This window comes from Cherax quadricarinatus, chromosome 82 (genome assembly GCF_038502225.1).
Source record: "Cherax quadricarinatus isolate ZL_2023a chromosome 82, ASM3850222v1, whole genome shotgun sequence".
In the NCBI taxonomy this organism is placed as follows: domain Eukaryota; kingdom Metazoa; phylum Arthropoda; class Malacostraca; order Decapoda; family Parastacidae; genus Cherax; species Cherax quadricarinatus.
In genome coordinates, this window is record NC_091373.1 from 8,401,853 (window position 1) to 8,423,414 (window position 21,562).

Genomic DNA, 21,562 nt, shown 5'->3' on the forward strand with positions numbered 1-21,562 from the left:
ATATATATACATATATACATATATATATATATACATGAGACAGGTATCAGATAGGTATCAGGCAGGTATGTCGCCCTGAGGGACAGGTGTAACCACACGTTGTCCATCTGAGGATGAGAAACATAACAGGCAATTTCAGAAGACATGACTGGTGATTGGACGCATTTCCTCTCTTGCCTCTCTCTGCCCCACCTCCCTCCCTCCCCCTCTCTCTCTCTCTCTCTCTCTCTCTCTCTCTCTCTCTCTCTCTCTCTTTCTCTCATAAGAACATAAGAACATAAGAACGAAGGAACACTGCAGAAGGCCTACTGGCCCATGCGAGGCAGGTCCAAGTCTCCTACCGGCTTAAGCCAATGCACCCAACCTAGTCAGGTCAGGTCACATTGACTTAAGGGAGGAACACGGCAACCGACCTGGTAGCACAAGTTATCAGGTCTAACTCACACCCACCCACATCTACTCATGTATTTATCCAACCTATTTTTAAAGCTACACAACGTTCTGGCCTCTATAACTGTACTTGGGAGTTTGTTCCACTCATCCACAACTCTATTACCAAACCAGTACTTTCCTATATCCTTCCTGAATCTGAATTTTTCCAACTTAAAACCATTGCTGCGAGTCCTGTCTAGGCTAGATATTTTCAGCACACTATTTACATCCCCTTTATTTATTCCTGTCTTCCATTTATACACCTCAATCATATCCCCCCTAATTCTACGTCTTTCTAGAGAGTGCAGTTTCAGGGCCCTTAGTCTATCCTCATAGGGAAGGTTTCTGATACATGGGATCAACTTTGTCATCCTCCTTTGTACATTTTCCAGAGAATTTATATCCATTCTGTAATACGGTGACCAAAACTGTGCAGCATAATCTAAATGAGGCCTAACCAAGGATGTATAGAGTTGAAGAACAACCTGAGGACTCCTATTATTTATGCTTCTTGATATGAAGCCAAGGATTCTATTAGCTTTATTGCGAACACTTATGCACTGTTGTCTTGGTTTCAGATTACTGCTAACCAGAACTCCTAAATCTTTTTCGCAATCCGTAATATTAAGATCTACATTATTTAGTTTATATGTGGCATGGTTATTGTCCTGTCCAACATTTAGAACTTTGCATTTGTCTATATTAAACTGCATCTGCCACTTCTCCGACCACTGCATCAGTCTATTCAAATCTTCCTGGAGTGCTCGAATGTCCTCGTCAGAATGAATTCGACGGCCTATTTTGGTGTCATCGGCAAACTTGCCGATGTCGCTCTTTATTCCCTCATCTATGTCGTTTATGTAGATTGTGAACAGCAGGGGGCCCAACACTGACCCCTGTGGAACACCGCTCGTGACGCTTCCCCACTCTGATTTCTCCCCATTTATGCAAACTCTCTGCTGCCTATTTGTCAACCATGCCTCTATCCAGGAAAAAATTTCTCCTCCTATTCCATGTGCTTTAATTTTCCTCAATAGTCTCTGATGTGGGACCCTGTCAAAAGCCTTACTGAAGTCCATATACACAATATCATATTCATTACCATGATCTACCTCCTCAAATACCTTAGAGAAAAAAGTTAATAAATTCGTAAGGCAGGAACGCCCCTTTGTAAAACCATGCTGAGATTCGTTGATTAATTTATGCTTTTCAAGGTGGCTACGAACTGCCTCGGCAATTATTGATTCCATAAATTTTCCCACTATGGAGGTTAGGCTTATTGGTCTATAGTTCGAAGCTAAGGACCTGTCACCTGTTTTGAAAATAGGTATCACATTTGCCATTTTCCACTTATCTGGCACCATGCCAGTTTGTAGTGATATGTTGAAAAGATTAGCCAAAGGTGTGCTAAGCTCCTCTTTACATTCCTTTAGAACCCTTGCATACAGTTCATCAGGGCCTGGGGATTTGTTAGGTTTTAATTTATCTATTTGCCTAAGGACCATGTCACTTGTGACCCTAATAGTGCACAGTTTATTATCGTCCTGTTCTACATAATTTATCATTACTGGAATATCGCTGGTATCCTCCTGTGTAAAAACTGAGAGGAAGTATGTGTTAAAAATTCTACACATTTCCTTATCACTGTCAGTGAGCTGACCCGAGGAACTTTTGAGTGGGCCTATCTTGTCCCTGATCTTACTTCTGTATACCTGAAAGAATCCTTTTGGGTTAGTCTTCGATTCTCTTGCAACTTTAACCTCATAATCTCTTTTTGCTTTTCTAATTCCCTTTTTTATTTCTCTCTTTAACTGAATATATCGATTTCTCAATTGCCCCTCTCCTCTTTTGATTTGCCTATATATGCCTCTCTTTTGACCAATCAGATATTTTAATCTATTGTTCATCCATTTAGGATCATTTTTGTTTGATCTGATTTCCCTATTTGGAACATAATTTGACTGAGCAGCTAGAACTATGCCCTGGAAAGCATCATATCGGCAACCATCACCACCTACCTGACCCTTAGTCAGGTCATTCCAGTTCAGCCCACCTAAGTAATTTTTCAGTCCTATGAAATCAGCCAAGCGAAAGTCAGGGACGGAGACTTGATTGCCATTATTAGGGGAATTCCATGATATATTAAAACTGAGTGATTTGTGATCACTTTCCCCAAGCTCATCATTAACCTCAAGATTATTAATTAGTGTTTCCCTACTGGCAAGAACCAAGTCAAGGAGGTTATTTCCCCTAGTTGGCTCTGTCACAAACTGTTTTAAAAAACAATCCTGGATCGTATCAAGAAAGTCACCTGACTCTAAATTTCCTGTCAAATTGCTCCAGTCAATCTGTCTATAGTTGAAATCTCCCATTAGCACAACATTTTCGTATGTAGATGCCTTACGAATTTCGTCCCATAGAAGTTTACTGCACTCCCTATCAAGATTTGGGGCCCTGTAAATCACACCCAAAATTAGTTTTTCTCGGCCCTCGAGAAGCTGTAACCAAACAGATTCAGTGGCTGACGCTTCTAATTTAATATCTTGTCTAACACAACAATTTAAATTGTCTCTGACATACATCGCTACTCCACCACCCTTCCTGTTGACCCTGTCAGTGTGGAATAATTTATAGCCTTGTATGTGACATTCAGAGGGCATCTCTCTATCTTTCAGATTAAGCCAGGTCTCTGTTATAGCAATAATATCTATGTTTCCTGCACTTGCAATTAATCTTAGCTCATCTATCTTATTTCTTACACTCCTGCTATTAGTATAGTAAACCTTAAGGGAGCTAGTCCCATGCTGCCCTCTGCTGTCCCCCTTTGTTTGGTGACCTGATCTATTGTCTTTATTTATAACTTCATGCTGAATGCCTTTTATACATTTACTGTTTCCAACCCAAGTGTTGCAACCTGCTTGTTTCCCACACACACCCATACCTCTATCTCCCATCAGTTTAAAATCATATCTCATCTCAACCATATCTCATCCTGTGACTAGCGACCTTAAAAACAGGATTACAAAGGTCACAATGGGTCTTAGCTTAGTTACCTCATTCTCCATGATAACACAGTCCTTCCATATATCACAAATAAATGTATATCATATAGATAATAATCTATCACTGTTATCCTGAATAACACTTCCCTATAACAACTGATACTTCCCCTTTTCTTGTATTATCTTGAGGCAAACGTATGATCCCTTTTTTTTCCAGTTTTCTTTACGAGTTTTATAAGCTGTGGGCTCTACACTGGCGCTGCATATTCGTGAAAAGGTCTGAAACACATTAGTGGATATTATTAATGAACATCCTTCTTTATTTACATTCTTAAATGCCATGTTTACATTGAATGAACATTAAAATGGTATAAAATACCGACAGATTGTTAGGTAAGACACATATGCAACAGTTAGGTATCTTTATTTCGAAACGTTTCGCCTACACAGTAGGCTTCTTCAGTCGAGTACAGAAAAGTTGATAGAAGCAGAAGATACTTGAAGACGATGTAATCAGTCCATCACCCATCACTGACCACCTCAAAACTTTAAGGGTGATGGACTGATTACATCGTCTTCAAGTATCTTCTGCTTCTATCAACTTTTCTGTACTCGACTGAAGAAGCCTACTGTGTAGGCGAAACGTTTCGAAATAAAGATACCTAACCGTTGCATATGTGTCTTACCTAACAATGTTTACATTGGTAAACTTGGCGTACATAGCTGACGTTATACAGTTCATATCTACGCCTCGTCATAGATGTGGTGGCAATTCAGTTACTTTTTTGTAAGTAGGAGATTTTCGTCTGTCAGGTGATGCTGTATCTTTGGCCTAATAGCAACCAGCTTCATTGCATTGAATTCTTCTTGTGAGTACACACACACACACGTACGTGTGTGTGAGTACACACACACACACACGTACGTGTGTGTGTACTCACCTATTTGTGGTTGAAAGGGTCGAGTCATAGCTCCTGGCCCCGCCTCTTCACTGATCGTTACTAGGTCCTCTCTCTCCCTTCCCTATGAGCTTTTTCAAACCTCGTCTTAAAACTAAGTATGGATCCTGCCTCCACTACGTCACTTGTCAGACTATTCCACTTCCTGACAACTCTATGACTAAAAGAATACTTCCTAACATCTGAGTCTTCAATTCCAAATTGTGACCCCTTGTTTCCGTGTCCCATTTTTGTCTACCCTGTCAATTCCTCGTGTGTGTGTGTGTGTGTGTGTGTGTGTGTGTGTGTGTGTGTGTGTGTGTGTGTGCGTGTGTGCGTGTGTGCGTGTGTGTGTGTGTGTGTGTGTGTGTGTGTGTATGTGTGTGTGTGTGTCTGTGTGTGTGTGTGTGTGTGTGTGTGTGTGTGTGTGTGTGTGTATGTGTGTGTATGTGTGTGTGTGTGTGTGTGTGTATGTGTACTCACGTAGTTGTACTCACCTAGTTGAGGTTGCAGGGGTCGAGTCCAAGCTCCTGGCCCCGCCTCTTCACTGGTCGCTACTAGGTCACTCTCCCTGAACCATGAGCTTTATCGTACCTCTGCTTAATGCTATGTACGGATCCTGCCTCCACTACATCGCTTCCCAAACTATTCCACTTCCTGACTACTCTGTGGCTGAAGAAATACTTCCTAACATCCCTTTGATTGATCTGTGTCTTCAGCTTCCAACTGTGTCCCCGTGTTGCTGTGTCCAGTCTCTGGAACATCCTGTCTTTGTCCACCTTGTCAATTCCTCTCAGTATTTTGTAAGTCTTTATCATGTCCCCCCTATTTCTCCTGTCCTCCAGTGTCGTCAGGTTGATTTCCCTTAACCTCTCCTCATAGGACATACCTCTTAACTCTGGGACTAGTCTTGTTGCAAACCTTTGCACTTTCTCTAGTTTCTTTACATGCTTGGCTAGGTGTGGGTTCCAAACTGGTGCCGCATACTCTAATATGGGCCTAACGTACACGGTGTACAGGGTCCTGAACGATTCCTTATTAAGATGTCGGAATGCTGTTCTGAGGTTTGCCAGGCGCCCATATGCTGCGGCAGTTATTTGGTTGATGTGCGCTTCAGGAGATGTGCCTGGTGTTATACTCACCCCAAGATCTTTTTCCTTGAGTGATGTTTGTAGTCTCTGGCCCCCTAGACTGTACTCCGTCTGCGGTCTTCTTTGCCCTTCCCCAATCCTCATGACTTTGCACTTGGTGGGACTGAACTCCAGGAGCCAGTTGCTGGACCAGGTCTGCAGCCTGTCCAGATCCCTTTGTAGTTCTGCCTGGTCTTCGATCGAATGAACTCTTCTCATCATCTTCACGTCATCTGCAAACAGGGACACCTCGGAGTTAATTCCTTCCGTCATGTCGTTTACAAATACCAGAAACAGCACTGGTCCTAGGACTGACCCCTGTGGGACCCCGCTGGTCACAGGTGCCCACTCTGACACCTCGCCTGACAAGTATTCCCTGATCCATTGCAGTGCCTTCCCTGTTATCCCTGCTTGGTCCTCCAGTTTTTGCACTAATCTCTTGTGTGGTACTGTGTCAAAAGCCTTCTTGCAGTCCAAGAAAATGCAATCCACCCACCCCTCTCTCTCTTGTCTTACTGCTGTCACCATGTCATAGAACTCCAGTAGGTTTGTGACACAGGATTTCCCATCTCTGAAACCATGTTGGCTGCTGGTGATGAGATCATTCCTTTGTAGATGTTCCACCATTCTTCTTCTGACAATCTTTTCCATGATTTTGCATGCTATACATGTCAGTGACACTGGTCTGTAGTTTAGTGCTTCATGTCTGTCTCCTTTTTTAAAGATTGGGACCACATTTGCTGTCTTCCATGCCTCAGGCAATCTCCCTGTTTCGATAGATGTATTGAATATTGTTGTTAGGGGTACACATAGCGCCTCTGCTCCCTCTCTCAGGACCCATTGAGAGATGTTATCTGGCCCCATTGCCTTTGAGGTATCTAGCTCACTCAGAAGCCTCTTCTTCCTCGGTTGTGTGTACTGTGTCCAGCACATGGTGGTGTACCCCACCTCTCCGTCTTTCTGGAGCTCCTTCTGTCTCCTCTGTGAACACTTCTTTGAATCTCTTGTTGAGTTCCTCACATACTTCACGGTCATTTCTTGTTGTCTCTCCTCCTTCCTTCCTTAGCCTGATTACCTGGTCCTTAACGGTTGTTTTCTTCCTGATGTGGCTGTATAACAGCTTCGGGTCAAATTTGGCTTTTGCTGCTATGTCGTTTTCATATTGACGTTGGGCCTCCCTTCTTATCTGTGCATATTCGTTTCTGGCTCTACGACTGCTCTCCTTATTCTCCTGGGTCCTTTGCCTTCTATATTTCTTCCATTCCCTAGCACACTTGGTTTTTGCCTCCTTGCATCTTTGGGTGAACCATGGGCTCATTCTGGCTTTTTCATTATTCCTGTTACCCTTGGGTACAAACCTCTCCTCAGCCTCCTTGCACATTGTTGCTACATATTCCATCATCTCATTAACTGGCTTCCCTGCCAGTTCTCTGTCCCACTGAACCTCATTCAGGAAGTTCCTCATTCCTGTGTAGTCCCCTTTCCTGTAGTTTGGTTTCATTTGTCCTTGCCTTCCTGCTTCCCCCTCCACTTGTAGCTTTACTGTGTATTCGAAGCTCAAAACCACATGATCGCTGGCCCCAAGGGGTCTTTCATATGTGATGTCCTCAATATCTGCACTACTCAAGGTGAATACTAAGTCCAGTCTTGCTGGTTCATCCTCTCCTCTCTCTCTTGTAGTGTCCCTTACGTGTTGGTACATGAAGTTTTCCAGTACCACCTCCATCATCTTAGCCCTTCATGTATCTTGGCCCCCATGTGGCTCCAAGTTCTCCCATTCGATCTCCTTGTGGTTAAAGTCGCCCATGATCAGGAGCTTTGCCCTGCATGCATGAGCTCTTCTGGCCACTGCAGCCAGTGTGTCAACCATCGCTCTATTGCTCTCGTCATACTCTTGCCTTGGCCTCCTGCTGTTCTGTGGTGGGTTATACATCACTGCAATTATCACCTTGGGACCACCAGAGTGAAGCGTTCCCGCTATGTAATCACTTTCTTCTCCGCTGTCTCCTCTCTCCAGCTCATCAAAATTCCATCGGTGTTTGATCAGCAATGCCACTCCTCCACCCCCCCTGTTCCTTCTGTCTTTTCTCAGGATTTGGTATCCCGCTGGAAAGATGGCATCTGTTATCATACCTGTAAGCTTGGTTTCTGTGATCGCTATGATGTCTGGTGATGCCTCTTTGACTGTTTTGTGCCACTCCTCCCACTTGTTTGTTATTCCATCAGCGTTTGTGTACCATACCTTCAGTTTCCTTTCCAACACTGTGGTTTGGGTGGCCTGTGGGGGTGGGAGACCTGGTAGCATACTGTGGGATTCTATGGTTGGGGGTTGGGTGGAAGCTGTGGGTATGGATTGTATTGTGTGTTGGGATGGTGTGATAGGTTGTGGGGTTCTGAGGATAGTTGTGTGTGTGCTTGCCCTTGCTGCTCTGTTCTGCTCTGACTGACCTCTGCTGGTTCCATCCTTGTCTCCCTTCCTAGCTCCTTTCGCTTTTTTGTCCTCTCCCTCAGCTGCTTTCTCTCTGTTTGTGTTCTGTCTCTGTCTAGGAACACCTTCTTGTACTCTTCCGAACTTTTCAACCGTGGTTTCTCTTGGAGGATCCTGTTCCGCACTGTTTCTGTCCTGAGAATCAGCTTGATCGGTCGGTTTCTCCCCTTCAAGTACCCCCCTATTCTCTGAAAATTTGCAATCTCATCCATGTCTTCTCCCCCTATTTCTGTGATGATTTTCTCAATCTCCTTTCTTTCTTCCTGCCGTCTTTCAGTGTGTGTGTCCTTTCCTCTCTCTCCCGAAGCCCATGGATAATCACTGATTTTGCCCTTTCCTCCTCCCATTGCCTCTTCCTCTGTGACTCTGGTTCCTGTCTGTATGTGGTCATTTTCTCCCTTGATTTTTCAAGTGGCTCTTGGTAGCATGGTTGTGCCTCAGCATTCGACCTATCTCCCTCTCCATCTGCACCCATCTGCTCTTCCCTTCCACTCCCTGGCCCTTCTTTGCAGGCTGATATGATCTTAGCATAATTCATATCTCCTTCCTGTTCAGCCTCTCATCATCGTATGGTGTGTTTTCTCTGGTCACTACCCCTGAGACTTGCTTCAGCCTGTTTACCTCAAATTCTAGGACCTTTACCCTGGCTACTGCAGTTTCGATTTGTGCCTCCCAATTCTTCGTCTCCTTCTCCAATCTCTTTTCCCATTTCATAGAGAGCTCTTTCTCCATTTTTTCAGAAAGCTCTCCTAATTTTCTCTCCCATTCTTGCTCTATCCTTTTCCACTGTTCCTCCATCCATTACTCCCTACCAGGTGTGTGTGTGTGTGTGTGTGTGTGTGTGTGTGTGTGGTGTGTGTGTGTGTGTGTGTGTGTGTGTGTGGTGTGTGGTGTGTGTGTGTGTGTGTGTGTGTGTGTGTGTGTGTGTGTGGTGTGTGTGTGTGTGTGTGTGTGTGTGTGTGTGTGTGTGTGTGTGGTGTGTGTGTGTGTGTGTGTGTGTGTGGTGTGTGGTGTGTGTGTGTGTGTGTGTGTGTGTGTGTGTGTGTGTGTGTGTGTGTGTGTGTGTGTGTGTGTGTGTGTGTGTCTGTGTGTGTGTGCGTGTGTGTGTGTGTGTGTGTGTGTGTTTGTGTTTTTGTGTTTGTGTTTGTGTGTGTGTGTGTGTGTGTGGTGTGTGTGTGTGTGTGTGTGTGTGTGTGTGTGTGTGTGTGTGTGGTGTGTGTGTGTGTGTGTGTGTGTGTGTGTGGTGTGTGTGTGTGTGTGTGTGTGTGTGTGTGTGTGTGTGTGTGTGTGTGGTGTGTGTGTGTGTGGGTGTGTGTGTGTGTGTGTGTGTGTGTGTGTGTGTGTGTGTGTGTGGTGTGAGTGTGTGTGTGTGTGTGTGTGGTGTGTGTGTGTGTGTGTGTGTGTGTGTGTGTGTGTGTGTGTGTGTGGTGTGTGTGTGTGTGTGTGTGTGTGTGTGTGTGTGTGTGTGTGTGTGTGTGTGTGTGTGTGTGTGTGTGTGTGTGTGTGTGTGTGTGTGTGTGTGGTGTGTGTGTGTGTGTGTGTGTGTGTGTGTGTGTGGTGTGTGTGTGTGTGTGTGTGTGTGTGTGTGTGTGTGTGGTGTGTGTGTGTGTGTGTGTCTGTGTGTGTGTGTGTGTGTGTATGTGTGTGTATGTGTGTGTGTGTGTGTGTGTTTGTGTGTGGTGTGTGTGTGTGTGTGTGTGTGTGTGTGTGTGTGTGTGTGTGTGTGTGTGTGTGTGTGTGTGTGTGTGTGTGTGCAGTGTTGTGTGTGTGTTGTGTGTGTGTGTATATGTGGTGTGTGTGTGTGTGTGTGTGTACTCACCTATTTGTGGTTGCAGGGGTCGAGTCCTAGCTCCTGGCCCCGCCTCTTCACCGGTTGCTACTAGGCCCTCTCTCTCCCCGCTCCATGAGCTTTATCAAACCTCGTCTTAAAACTGTGTATGGTTCCTGCCTCCACTACGTCATTTTCTAGGCTATTCCACTGCCTTACAACTCTATGACTGAAGAAATACTTCCTACTATCTCTCTGACTCATCTGTGTCTTCAACTTCCAATTGTGGCCTCTTGTTTCTGTGTCCCCTCCCTGGAACATCCTGTCTTTGTCCACCTTGTCTATTCCACGCAGTATTTTATATGTCGTTATCATGTCTCCCCTGACCCTCCTGTCCTCCAGTGTCGTCAGGCCGATTTCCCTTAATCTTTCTTCATAGGACATTCCCCTTAGCTCTGGAACTAACCTTGTCGCAAACCTTTGTACTTTCTCTAGTTTCTTGACGTGCTTTATCAAGTGCGGGTTCCAAACAGGTGCTGCATACTCCAGTATGGGCCTGACATACACGGTGTACAGTGTCTTGAATGATTCCTTACTAAGGTATCGGAATGCTGTTCTCAGGTTTGCCAGGCGCCCATATGCTGCAGCAGTTATCTGATTGATGTGTGCTTCCGGAGACATGCTCGGTGTTATACTCACCCCAAGATCTTTCTCCTTGAGTGAGGTTTGCAGTCTTTGGCCACCTAGCCTATACTCTGTCTGTGGTCTTCTGTGCCCTTCCCCTATCTTCATGACTTTGCATTTGGCAGGATTAAATTTGAGAAGCCATTTGCTGGACCAGGTGTCCAGTCTGTCCAGGTCTCTTTGAAGTCCTGCCTGGTCCTCATCAGATTTAATTCTCCTCATTAACCTCACATCATCTGCAAACAGGGACACTTCTGAGTCTAACCCTTCCGTCATGTCGTTCACATATACCAAAAATAGCACTGGTCCTAGGACCGACCCCTGTGGGACCCCACTCGTCACAGGTGCCCACTGTGATACATCATTACGTACCATGACTCGTTGTTGCCTCCCTGTCAGGTATTCTCTGATCCATTGCAGTGCCCTTCCTGTTATATGCGCCTGATGCTCTAGCTTCTGCACTAATCTCTTGTGAGGAACTGTGTCAAAGGCCTTCTTGCAGTCCAAGAAGATGCAATCAACCCACCCCTCTCTCTCTTGTCTTACTTCTGTTATTTTATCATAAAACTCCAGAAGGTTTGTGACACAGGATTTGCCTTCCGTGAATCCGTGCTGGTTGGCATTTATACTCCTGTTCCGTTCCAGGTGCTCCACCACTCTCCTCCTGATAATCTTCTCCATAATTTTGCATACTATACACGTCAATGACACAGGTCTATAGTTTAGTGCCTCTTTTCTGTCTCCTTTTTTAAAAATGGGAACTACATTTGCCGTCTTCCATACCTCAGGTAGTTGCCCAGTTTCCAGGGATGTGTTGAAGATTGTGGTAAGTGGCACGCACAACATATCTGCTCCCTCTCTAAGGACCCACGGGGAGATGTTGTCCGGTCCCATTGCCTTTGAGGTATCGATGTCCCTTAGCAGTTTCTTCACCTCCTCATCTGTATGTATGTCGTCCAACACTTGTTGGTGTATTCCTTGCTGGTGTCCCCATCTGGTCTGTTCCCCCAGAGTCCTTCCTGTCTCTACTGTAAATACTTCCTTAAATCTCGTGTTGAGCTCCTCGCATACCTCTTGATCGTTTCTTGTGAGTTCTCCACCTTCTTTCCTCAGCCTTATCACCTGGTCCTTGACTGTTGTCTTCCTCCTAATGTGGCTATACAGCAGTTTCGGGTCAGATTTGACTTTCGATGCTATGTCGTTTTCATACTGTCGCTGGGCCTCCCTCCTTATCTGTGCATACTCGTTTCTGGCTCTTCTACTAATCTCCTTGTTTTCCTGGGTCCTATGCCTCCTGTACCTTTTCCATTCTCTGTTGCACTTAGTTTTTGCCTCCCTACACCTTCGGGTAAACCAAGGACTCGTTTTGGTCTTCCTATTATTTCTGTTTCCCTTGGGAACAAAACTTTCCTCTGCTTCCTTGCACTTTGTTGCCACATATTCCATCATCTCGTTTACTGATTTTCCTACCATTTCTCTGTCCCACTGAACCTTCTGCAGGAAGTTTCTCATACCTGTGTAGTCCCCCCTTTTATAGTTTGGCCTGTCCCCTTCAGTTCCTGTTACCTTCTCCACTTGTAACTCTACTATATAGTCAAAACTCAGAACCACATGATCGCTAGCTCCAAGGGGCCTCTCGTAAGTGATGTCCTCAATGTCTGAACTGCTCAGGGTGAACACAAGATCCAGTCTTGCTGGCTCATCCTCCCCTCTCTCTCTGGTTGTGTCCCTGACATGTTGATGCATGAGGTTTTCAAGTACCACATCCATCATCTTGGCTCTCCATGTTTCGGGACCCCCATGTGGCTCCAGGTTTTCCCAGTCGATCTCCCTGTGGTTGAAATCGCCCATTACCAGTAACTTTGCTCTGCTCGAGTGAGCTCTTCTTGCCACCTCAGCCAGTGTGTCCACCATCACCCTGTTGTTTTCTTCGTACTCCTCTCTTGGCCTCCTGCAGTTCTGTGGTGGGTTATACATCACTCCAATGACTACTTTATGTTCTCCGGACTGAATTGTACCTACAATGTAGTCTCTTTCTCCAATCATGTCCATGCCTTCCATTTCCTCAAATCCCCATCGGTGTTTTATGAGCAGTGCAACCCCTCCTCCCCCTCTACTCCTTCTATCTTTCCTCAGGATCTGATATCCTGTTGGGAAGATTGTGTCTGTTATTGTCTCAGCGAGTTTTGTTTCTGTGACTGCTATGATGTCTGGGGATTCTTCACTGATTCTTTCATTCCACTCCTCATGTTTATTCGTTATTCCATCCGCGTTTGTGTACCAAACCTTTAGTTTTTCTATCATTGTGGTCGTGCAAGTATATTGGGGTTGGGGGAGCGAGAGCATTTGTGGGGGCCTATATGGGGCTGTGGTGTAGGTGGGGTTTGTGTTGATGGGGGTGGGGTCAGAATGCCCATAAGGGACAGCTGTTGGGGTGAGGTTTGTGATATGGGGGTTGGTGGCAGAGGGAACAGTGAGTGGGTTGTAGTATAGGTTGCTCAGTTGCGTTGGGAGTGTCGCGGGTGGAGTCTTTTGGTGGGAGATTCTGTGGGGTGTGTTTGCCCTTCCTCCTGTGTCTGGGTCCTGTGTGTGTGTGTGTGTGTGTGTGTGTGTCTGTGTGTGTGTCTGTGTGTGTGTGTGTGTGTGTCTGTGGTGTGTGTGTGTCTGTGTGTGTCTGTCTATGGTGTGTGTGTGTGTCTGTGGTGTGTGTGTGTGTGTCTGTGGTGTGTGTGTGTGTGTGTGTGTGTGTGTCTGTGGTGTGTGTGTGTGTGTGTGTGTGTGTGTGTGTGTGTGTGTGTGTGTGTGTGTGTGTGTGTGTCTGTGGTGTGTGTGTGTGTGTGTGTGTGTGTGTGTGTGTGTATGTGTCTGGTGTGTGTGTGTGTGTATGTGTCTGGTGTGTGTGTCTGGTGTGTTTGTGTGTGTGTCTGTGGGTGTCTGTGGTGTGTGTGTGTGTCTGTGGTGTGTGTGTGTGTATGTGTCTCTGTGGTGTGTGTGTGTGTGTCTGAGGTGTGTGTGTGTGTGTGTGTGTGTCTGGGGTGTATGTGTGTGTGTGTATCCTTGCTTCCTTCCGAAGTCGCTTGCTTAGAAAAAAAAATTCCGTGGCAGGAATAATTCACCAAACAGCACTTAGGAGAGAAACATCATGTCGACATTTCGAACCGTTTTAGGTCATTGTCAAGTCATGTCTGGGGCGTGATGCGACTTGACAGCGCTGGTGATTGGTGCAAAGTCACTTACCTAGTCATGGAACGGGCCACGGGGGCGTTGACCCCCAGAGTACCCTACAAGTATAGTTTTCCCTAGAGTAAAGCACTCGTTTGCTCCCTCCCTCTTAAAGCAGCCTACTTTACTGTTTTATCCAAACACTTCTGTGCTACTGTCCTAAAGTAGCCTACTTTACTGTTCCCCAGAGTAAAGCACTGCTGTGTCACTACCTCTTAAAGCAGCCGTAGCCAACTTTACTGTTACCTCCAGAATAAAGCACTCCTATGCTACTGCCTCTTAAAAGTAAGCCACTTTATTGTTTACCCCAGAGTAAAGCACTCCTGTGTCCCCCACCTCAGTACTCTCCTCCAGAGACACACATAAACAATGACAGAATTTCAGACTCGTCTCTCGAAGCAGACTGTTCGAGGTACCTTATACCAGCTACTTCACAACTCGAAGGAGAAAAACAGTCAGAAATGTTTCACGCAGTGACGTTAAAATCTCGTGGGATTCTTAAAAAAGTTATATTGGAAGAAATACTGGGAGGTATATTTCGTAAATGGGAAAACTAAAGCCTCGTAAAGTTTAGGTTTTGTGGAGCAAAACGAAAGAAGGCTTAAAGTTGCTGACAGTGTTATGGAAGAATACGAGAGAGAGAGAGAGTGAGAGAGAGAGAGAGAGAGAGAGAGAGAGAGAGAGAGAGAGAGAGAGAGAGAGAGAGAGAGAGAGAGAGAGAGAGAGAGAGAGAGAGAGAGAATTGGAATTAATAATAGATATAAGAATTAAGCAGAATCATACTGAAATAAATGGATAAAAATAACAGATGACTAACAACAGATATGTGGGAATAACAACAGAAACAAGAGATGCATTGTAGGAACAACAGAAGTCTGGGAGAAACAACAGAAATAACAGAAGTGTGGCGGTAACAGAAGTGTGACTGCTAGGTCAACACGGGCAACAGGTGTTAGGAAACATGCTCAACGTTTCCTCCCTGGCACGAATAGAAACGTTGGGCATGTTTCCAAACACTAGTTGTCCTTGTTCACCTAGCAGTAAGTAGGTACCTGGATGTTAGTCACCTTACATCTACAGCCCCTATTCACCTAGCAGTAAGTAGGTGCCTGGGTGTTAGTTGACTGTTATGGGTGGCATTCCACAGCAGAAAAGCTGAGGTACGACAACAGCTCAACCTGTAAAACTGATCTTCGTCAAAGAAAAGCGCGTGGGTGTAGCAACGATAGCGTGAGAATATCAACAATAGCGTGGGAATAACAATGGGAGCGTGGGAAAAAGGCAGTCAGACAGTCACGCATCGCCGGCCATCACGCAACACGCCTCAAAGCACGCGTCCACATGATATACAAGGGGGAGGGAGGGAGAGACAGAAGAGCCCAGAAGCGACCAACAAAGTCTCTGATGTTGATAAGAGTCGTCCTAGTGGGTACTTGAGCGTGTGGAGTGCGACTCTAATTGTCTTGTTTACCGCCTCTCTGCCTCCCACTCCCACTCCCACTCCCACTCCCACTCTCTCTCTCTCTCTCATTGTATTTCAGGCAAAAAACAACCGTCTTTCTCTCAGGCTATCAATATATATATATATATATATATATATATATATATATATATATATATATATATATATATATATATATATATATATATATATATATATATATATATGCAAAACAACCACTCTGAAAGAATATTAAAGTTGTATTCAAAAATCTTGATACAGTAAAAAAACTTTTGATAAAGAATTCCCCCCAAAATGCTGATGGATGTGTCTATAAGATTCCTTGTAAAATTTGCGATAAAGTTTATTACGGTCAAACTGGTAAAAATCTCGAACTAAGATTAAAACAACATAAATATAGCATTAGAACTGGACAAGATTCCAATGCTCTATTTATTCATGTAAGAGATTTTAACCATCCAATTGATTTTCAAAAAGTTGAGAAAGTAGTATCAAGCAAGTCCATGGTCGACAGGAATATAATTGAATCTTGTTTCATAAAAAGCAGCTTTGACAATAATATGAATATTTCCTTTGGTTTATATAAATTAGATCCATTTATAATTAATAGAATTTGGGAAGAATTTAATAATACACTGGACAAATAATAATTTTTAAATTTTCTTGGGTAGAATAGTTTGTGGGTGAGTTTTGCAAAGGACCTATCCAAGTTGGGTCGGCGCGCGTCAGGTGTTTAACCGTTGTGGGATCTGATAGTGAGGTGCTGGCCAGACCCCTTATATAGCTTCCTTGGATGCTTTACTTTCATAGTTCCTTGATAATGTGAGTAGTCACGAAAGCGCTTGGAATTTCTCTATTCTTTCAGAGTGGTTGTTTTGCATATTCTGAAATCACCTGTTTACTGTGATCTTATTGCATATATATATATATATATATATATATATATATATATATATATATATATATATATATATATATATATATATATATATATATATATATATATATATATAAAGATTTAACACACGGAAGAATCAGTTCCTTCGTAAGACTTGTGAATAACAACTTCTTTATTCTGTTTTCGTATTTCGTTGCCTTTCCTACATATATTTCGTGCGTCAGGCACCAGCTGCTCTAACTCGCTCGACCCTGAAAATATCAGTTCGCTTCAGAGGACAATATTTCACCGGCGCTGATGACCGGGATGAATTGGAGACCGTAAGTGGGGCAGGAGATATTTGAAGCGGCTGTGAGGCACGTAAGATAAAGTTTGACGTGGGTAGGAGAGATAGGAGATAATTTCTGAAATAGGTGTGAGGAAAACAAGATGAATTGAACGAGACATCTAGCCAGTAGGGGATAGAAGACAGTAGGAGGGATAGAAGACTACATCTGGAGCCAGTAGGAGGGATAGAAGACTACGTCTGGAGCCAGTAGGAGGGATACGTCTGGAGCCAGTAGGAGGGATAGAAGACGACATCTGGAGCCAGTAGGAGGGATAGAAGACGACATCTGGAGCCAGGGATAGAAGACTAGGGCCATAGGGATAAGACTACGTCTGGAGCCAGTAGGAGGGATAGAAGACTACGTCTGGAGCCAGTAGGAGGGATAGAAGACGACATCTGGAGCCAGTAGGAGGGATAGAAGACGACATCTGGAGCCAGTAGGAGGGATAGAAGACTACGTCTGGAGCCAGTAGGAGGGATAGAAGACGACATCTGGAGCCAGTAGGAGGGATAGAAGACGACATCTGGAGCCAGTAGGAGGGATAGAAGACGACATCTGGAGCCAGTAGGAGGGATAGAAGACGACATCTGGAGCCAGTAGGAGGGATAGAAGACGACATCTGGAGCCAGTAGGAGGGATAGAAGACATCTGGAGCCAGTAGGAGGGATAGAAGACGACATCTGGAGCCAGTAGGAGGGATAGAAGACGACATCTGGAGCCAGTAGGAGACATAGGATAATATCTGAAGTGAGGGAGAACACAGAGGTCTTCGAATTGGGTAGGAGGCAGAGAAATATTTGAATTGGGTAGGAGATATATAGAAGATCTTTAAATTGGGTAGGAGACAGAGAAGTCTTTGAATTGGGTAGGAGACACAGCTGTATGCCCTGATCTTGGCTGCTTGGACAATGGCGAACAATATAAAGCTGTCTCGTTCCCCATGTAATTAAAATGAAATAAGGAATAAGTAGCACTGCAGGAGGCCTACTGGCCCATGCTAGGCAGGACAAATTAACTATGGAACATAATTTTATTTTCAGTTGTTATTATCCCACTAATTTACTCTTAAAATATAGACATGTTGCAGGAGGAACTTTTACTTTAATGAGGGGGAAACGCTAAATCCGTATGGGTCGTATAGCTCCTGAAGAATGGGATGCAAAAAAAAAAAAATAGGAAAGGGAGGATCTATATAGAGCTTCGTTAAATAATGCTTTGATAAACCTTTACACTGAGCGAAACGTTTCGTTTTCAGTAAGCGTGTTCTGAAACGTGTCTTTTCTCCACTGTACACAAATAACCCGCACATAGGAGAGAGAAGCTTAAAACGACGCTTCGGTCCAACTTGGACCATTACAAAATCACACTTGTAAATAGTCCAAGTCGGACTGAAACGTCGTAATAAGCTTCTCCACTATTGCAGACAGTGCGACATTTTGATCAAGTTACATCCCAACTAGTTGCGAGGAATGGGTGGATGGGTCCAATTACTTGGACTAAGAGCTCTTCACCAGCATCAAAGTAACCTTTCTCACACAGGGCAATCACACGGACGCAGACTACCAACCCACGTCAGACTGCAGTTCTCTTTTACAATTCCTTTATCGTCCGTGGCGCAGTTGTAATCTCCCTGAACGACAGGCAAGAAATTACATAGAGGTCTACACCTTCATAAATTTTCCCTCTTATTATTATATAGTTGTATACAGTGGTGGACCTGATTTTTTGATGTCCTGAAGCTTGAACTGCTATGGGGTGGGGGGGGCCTTCGCAACTCCTTCTCACATAGTAGACCCAAAAATTTTAAGCAATTTGGGCAAGGTCGCTTCTGGGGCCCTCCGGGATTAGGGGCCCCTGAAGCTTAAGAGGCACTTAAGTACCCCTGTCTTCTAATATTATGTTATTTTTTTCCACTATAATCTACTTTGCCCATAATTACTATCGCATTTGGTTTGTCTGTTTCGTAAGGTGAAGTCCAGGATCTTTCCTTAATTAATGGTATAACTTAACAAATGCTACAGTAATTATGGAGAAGGCATTACAATGGAAAAATGAACATGATATTAGAAGACAGGGGTACTTACGTGCCTCTTAAGCTTAATTTGTTGTATGTAAGATCCGCATGGCTAACACTTTTCAATGTTTCATACAGGACTACTGCAGCACGGAGGGTTGGGACAACTTCCGCCAGAGCTACCAGGCTGTACACGGCTGTATGTCACTGGTGGTGTGCGTGTTCGGCTCAGTGGCCAACGTGATCAACATGGCCGTGTTGACCCGACGATCCATGGTGTCACCTACTAACGCTATCCTGACGGGGCTGGCGGTGACGGACCTGCTAGTGATGGTGGAGTACATTCCTTACACCATGCACCAGTACATGTGGCAGGGGCGCTCTCTCACGTCCAGGTACTCCTGGGGGTGGGCCGTCTTTGTCCTCTTCCATGCACACTTCGCCCAGGTTTTTCATACTATTTCCATCTGGCTGACTGTCACCCTGGCGGTCTGGCGCTACATCGCTATCGCCTTCCCTCAAAACAATACCACCTGGTGCTCCATGCAACGCACGCACGCCGTCAGCATAGCCGCCTTCTTCTGCTATGTCATCTGCAACATTCCCAACTACCTCAACTTCACCATCAGTAAAATAGACCACAAAGGACATAAACTTTACATAGTAAATTTCAGCCACTTGGCGCTGGCTCACGGCGGCTTTCTGAAGAGCATCAACTTTTGGATTTACGCTGTGATGCTCAAACTCTTGCCATGTGGAGCTCTCACTGGCCTCTCGTTTGCGCTAATCCAGGAACTTCTGCGAGCTGCAAGACGCCGCGCACAACTTATGAAAAACACATCAGGACGTGGCGCAGACGCTGAGAAGCAAGCCGACAGAGTCACTAAAATGCTGCTAGCCATTCTTGTGCTCTTTCTGGCATCTGAATTTCCACAGGGGATCCTGGGCTTGCTGACAGTAATCCCAGACTCCGGCTTCTTCCCCTGTTACCAGAAGTTAGGCGAAATCATGGACATGTTGGTACTCTTCAACAGTGCTATCAACTTCCTGTTGTACTGCGCCATGAGCCAGCAGTTCAGGGACACTTTTAGCGAGCTCTTCAAACCCTGCTGCTGTGTCTCCCTCTTGGCTTTAAGGACCCCGAAACCCAAGGCAAGCTGGAACGCGGTACCCTCCTCTACTGACCCGGGCACAGAAAGCAACAACACCTGTATCACACATGTCTGAAACTCATAATCCCCGCCCTGAGCGCCTAGAAATTTTTATCACATTGGCAAAAATAGATCATCTGGAGTCTTTTAATGGAGGAAAGCTAATGGCAGGGAAAGGAAATGGGAAGATTGTCTTCAAGTGCTTAAAAAAAATTCAATATTTTATAAAGAAATTTAGATAATGAAAGTAACAGCAACATTTGTATGGCTCATGTCTTGAATCGTGCTGTGAACATCCAAAGGAGGAGCTTTCTCCCTCCTTTTAAACCCTTGAAGCAACACTCACGCATTACTTGCCTGAATGGGACACTTCCTTTAGACACTTCAGAATATTCAGAGTCACTTATGCATTTACATAAAGCTTTATATGTTCCTTTAAGTGAAAATATCTGAATGTTACGACTCTTGTCTGAGTCATGGACACGCAACATTACCTTCGTATTAAATATTTCCTGAATCGCAGCCTCTCAACAACAGACAGTAGTATTAACGTACCTTAAACAGTGGTTAACTGACTTAGATATTTCTAATGCGCACGATGGGTCCCCTCTTTTCTGTTCATGCGTCAGAGAGGGTGACCTAGTACCAGGAATGGTGAAACACGATCATCCGTCCCCTAGTAGCTGCCCTAGTCTCTGGTCTCTCCTTACCAGACAGGATGTAGATGATCGCAATTTGCCTACGATGGATGACATGCGTGTCTGCGTTATCGCAGATAAATGAGGACATACACTGCAGCACCCGTATGGTCTTAAAACATCACTGTTCATTTTAATACCTCAACTAAAACAGATCGGAAGTATTACATAGAAAACTTGCTCCTTCATTATATAGACAGGGAGAAGATACATAGAAATTCCCTGTTTTACAAAGAAAAATGATGGTAAACCAACAGCTTGTCTTTGAATAGTTATACAAGAAATGTTATTCATATTACTGATACTTTTTCTGACCTAGACGAGACCCTTAGTGATGTGGAAGGCATTTATTACACTAAATCAAGAGCCCCTCACCAACATCAAGGAACCTTCCTTGAGGGGATGACCTAGACGAGACTTAGTGTTTATACACTTCACCAGACAGCCCGTCCAGTGAAGTGCTTTTAATGATGGTAAAGGGCTCTAAATCCAAGCAGTCCGATTTATCCTCTCCTTCCTTGTGCGGAATCTCATCATGATGAAGACTCATCGAAATTATGATGATGATGATAATAATAATAATAATAATATACTAGTGAGCCAGGCCTTCACCAGTGAGCCAGGCCTTCACCAGTGAGCCAGGCCTTCACCAGTGAGCCAGGCCTTCACCAGTGAGCCAGGCCTTCACCAGTGAGCCAGGCCTTCACCAGTGAGCCAGGCCTTCACCAGTGAGCTAGGCCTTCACCAGTGGGCCAGGCCTTCACCAGTGAGCCAGCCCTTCACCAGTGAGCTAGGCCTTCACCAGTGAGCTAGGCCTTCACCAGTGAGCGAGGCCTTCACCAGTGAGCCAGGCCTTCACCAGTGAGCCAGGCCTTCACCAGTGAGCCAGGCCTTCACCAGTGAGCCAGGCCTTCACCAGTGAGCCAGGCCTTCACCAGTGAGCCAGGCCTACACCAGTGAGCCAGGCCTTCACCAGTGAGCCAGGCCTTCACCAGTGAGCCAGGCCTTCACCAGTGAGCCAGGCCTACACCAGTGAGCCAGGCCTTCACCAGTGAGCCAGGCCTTCACCAGTGAGCCAGGCCTTCACCAGTGAGCCAGGCCTTCACCAGTGAGCCAGGCCTTCACCAGTGAGCCAGGCCTACACCAGTGAGCCAGGCCAGATTGCAATGCTCTTCTATCAAAAAAAAAAAAAAGAAACCCAGCGTAGCTCTAAGCTGCCTCATAGCTGGTATAGCTTTAAAATATCTAGTCATTAACTATATTAGTTCGACTATTTAGACTATATATACACGCCAAAATAACTGTGTCTAAGGCACACCTGGAACAACGAGGAGAAAGCGGCTGCG

At 44.9% G+C, this 21,562-nt stretch overlaps 1 protein-coding gene across 1 annotated transcript in view; it reads left to right on the forward strand.

Annotated features, from left to right (window-relative positions):
- LOC128702850 (G-protein coupled receptor dmsr-1-like) overlaps positions 1-20,197 on the forward strand; it is a 102,703-nt gene extending 82,506 nt beyond the window's left edge. Inside the window, exon 3 of the mRNA XM_070102586.1 lies at positions 18,506-20,197. Coding sequence (XP_069958687.1) covers positions 18,506-19,594 — 1,089 coding nt within the window. The 3' untranslated portion in view covers positions 19,595-20,197. The remainder of the gene's footprint in view (positions 1-18,505) is intronic.
- Positions 20,198-21,562: the final 1,365 nt, after the last annotated feature.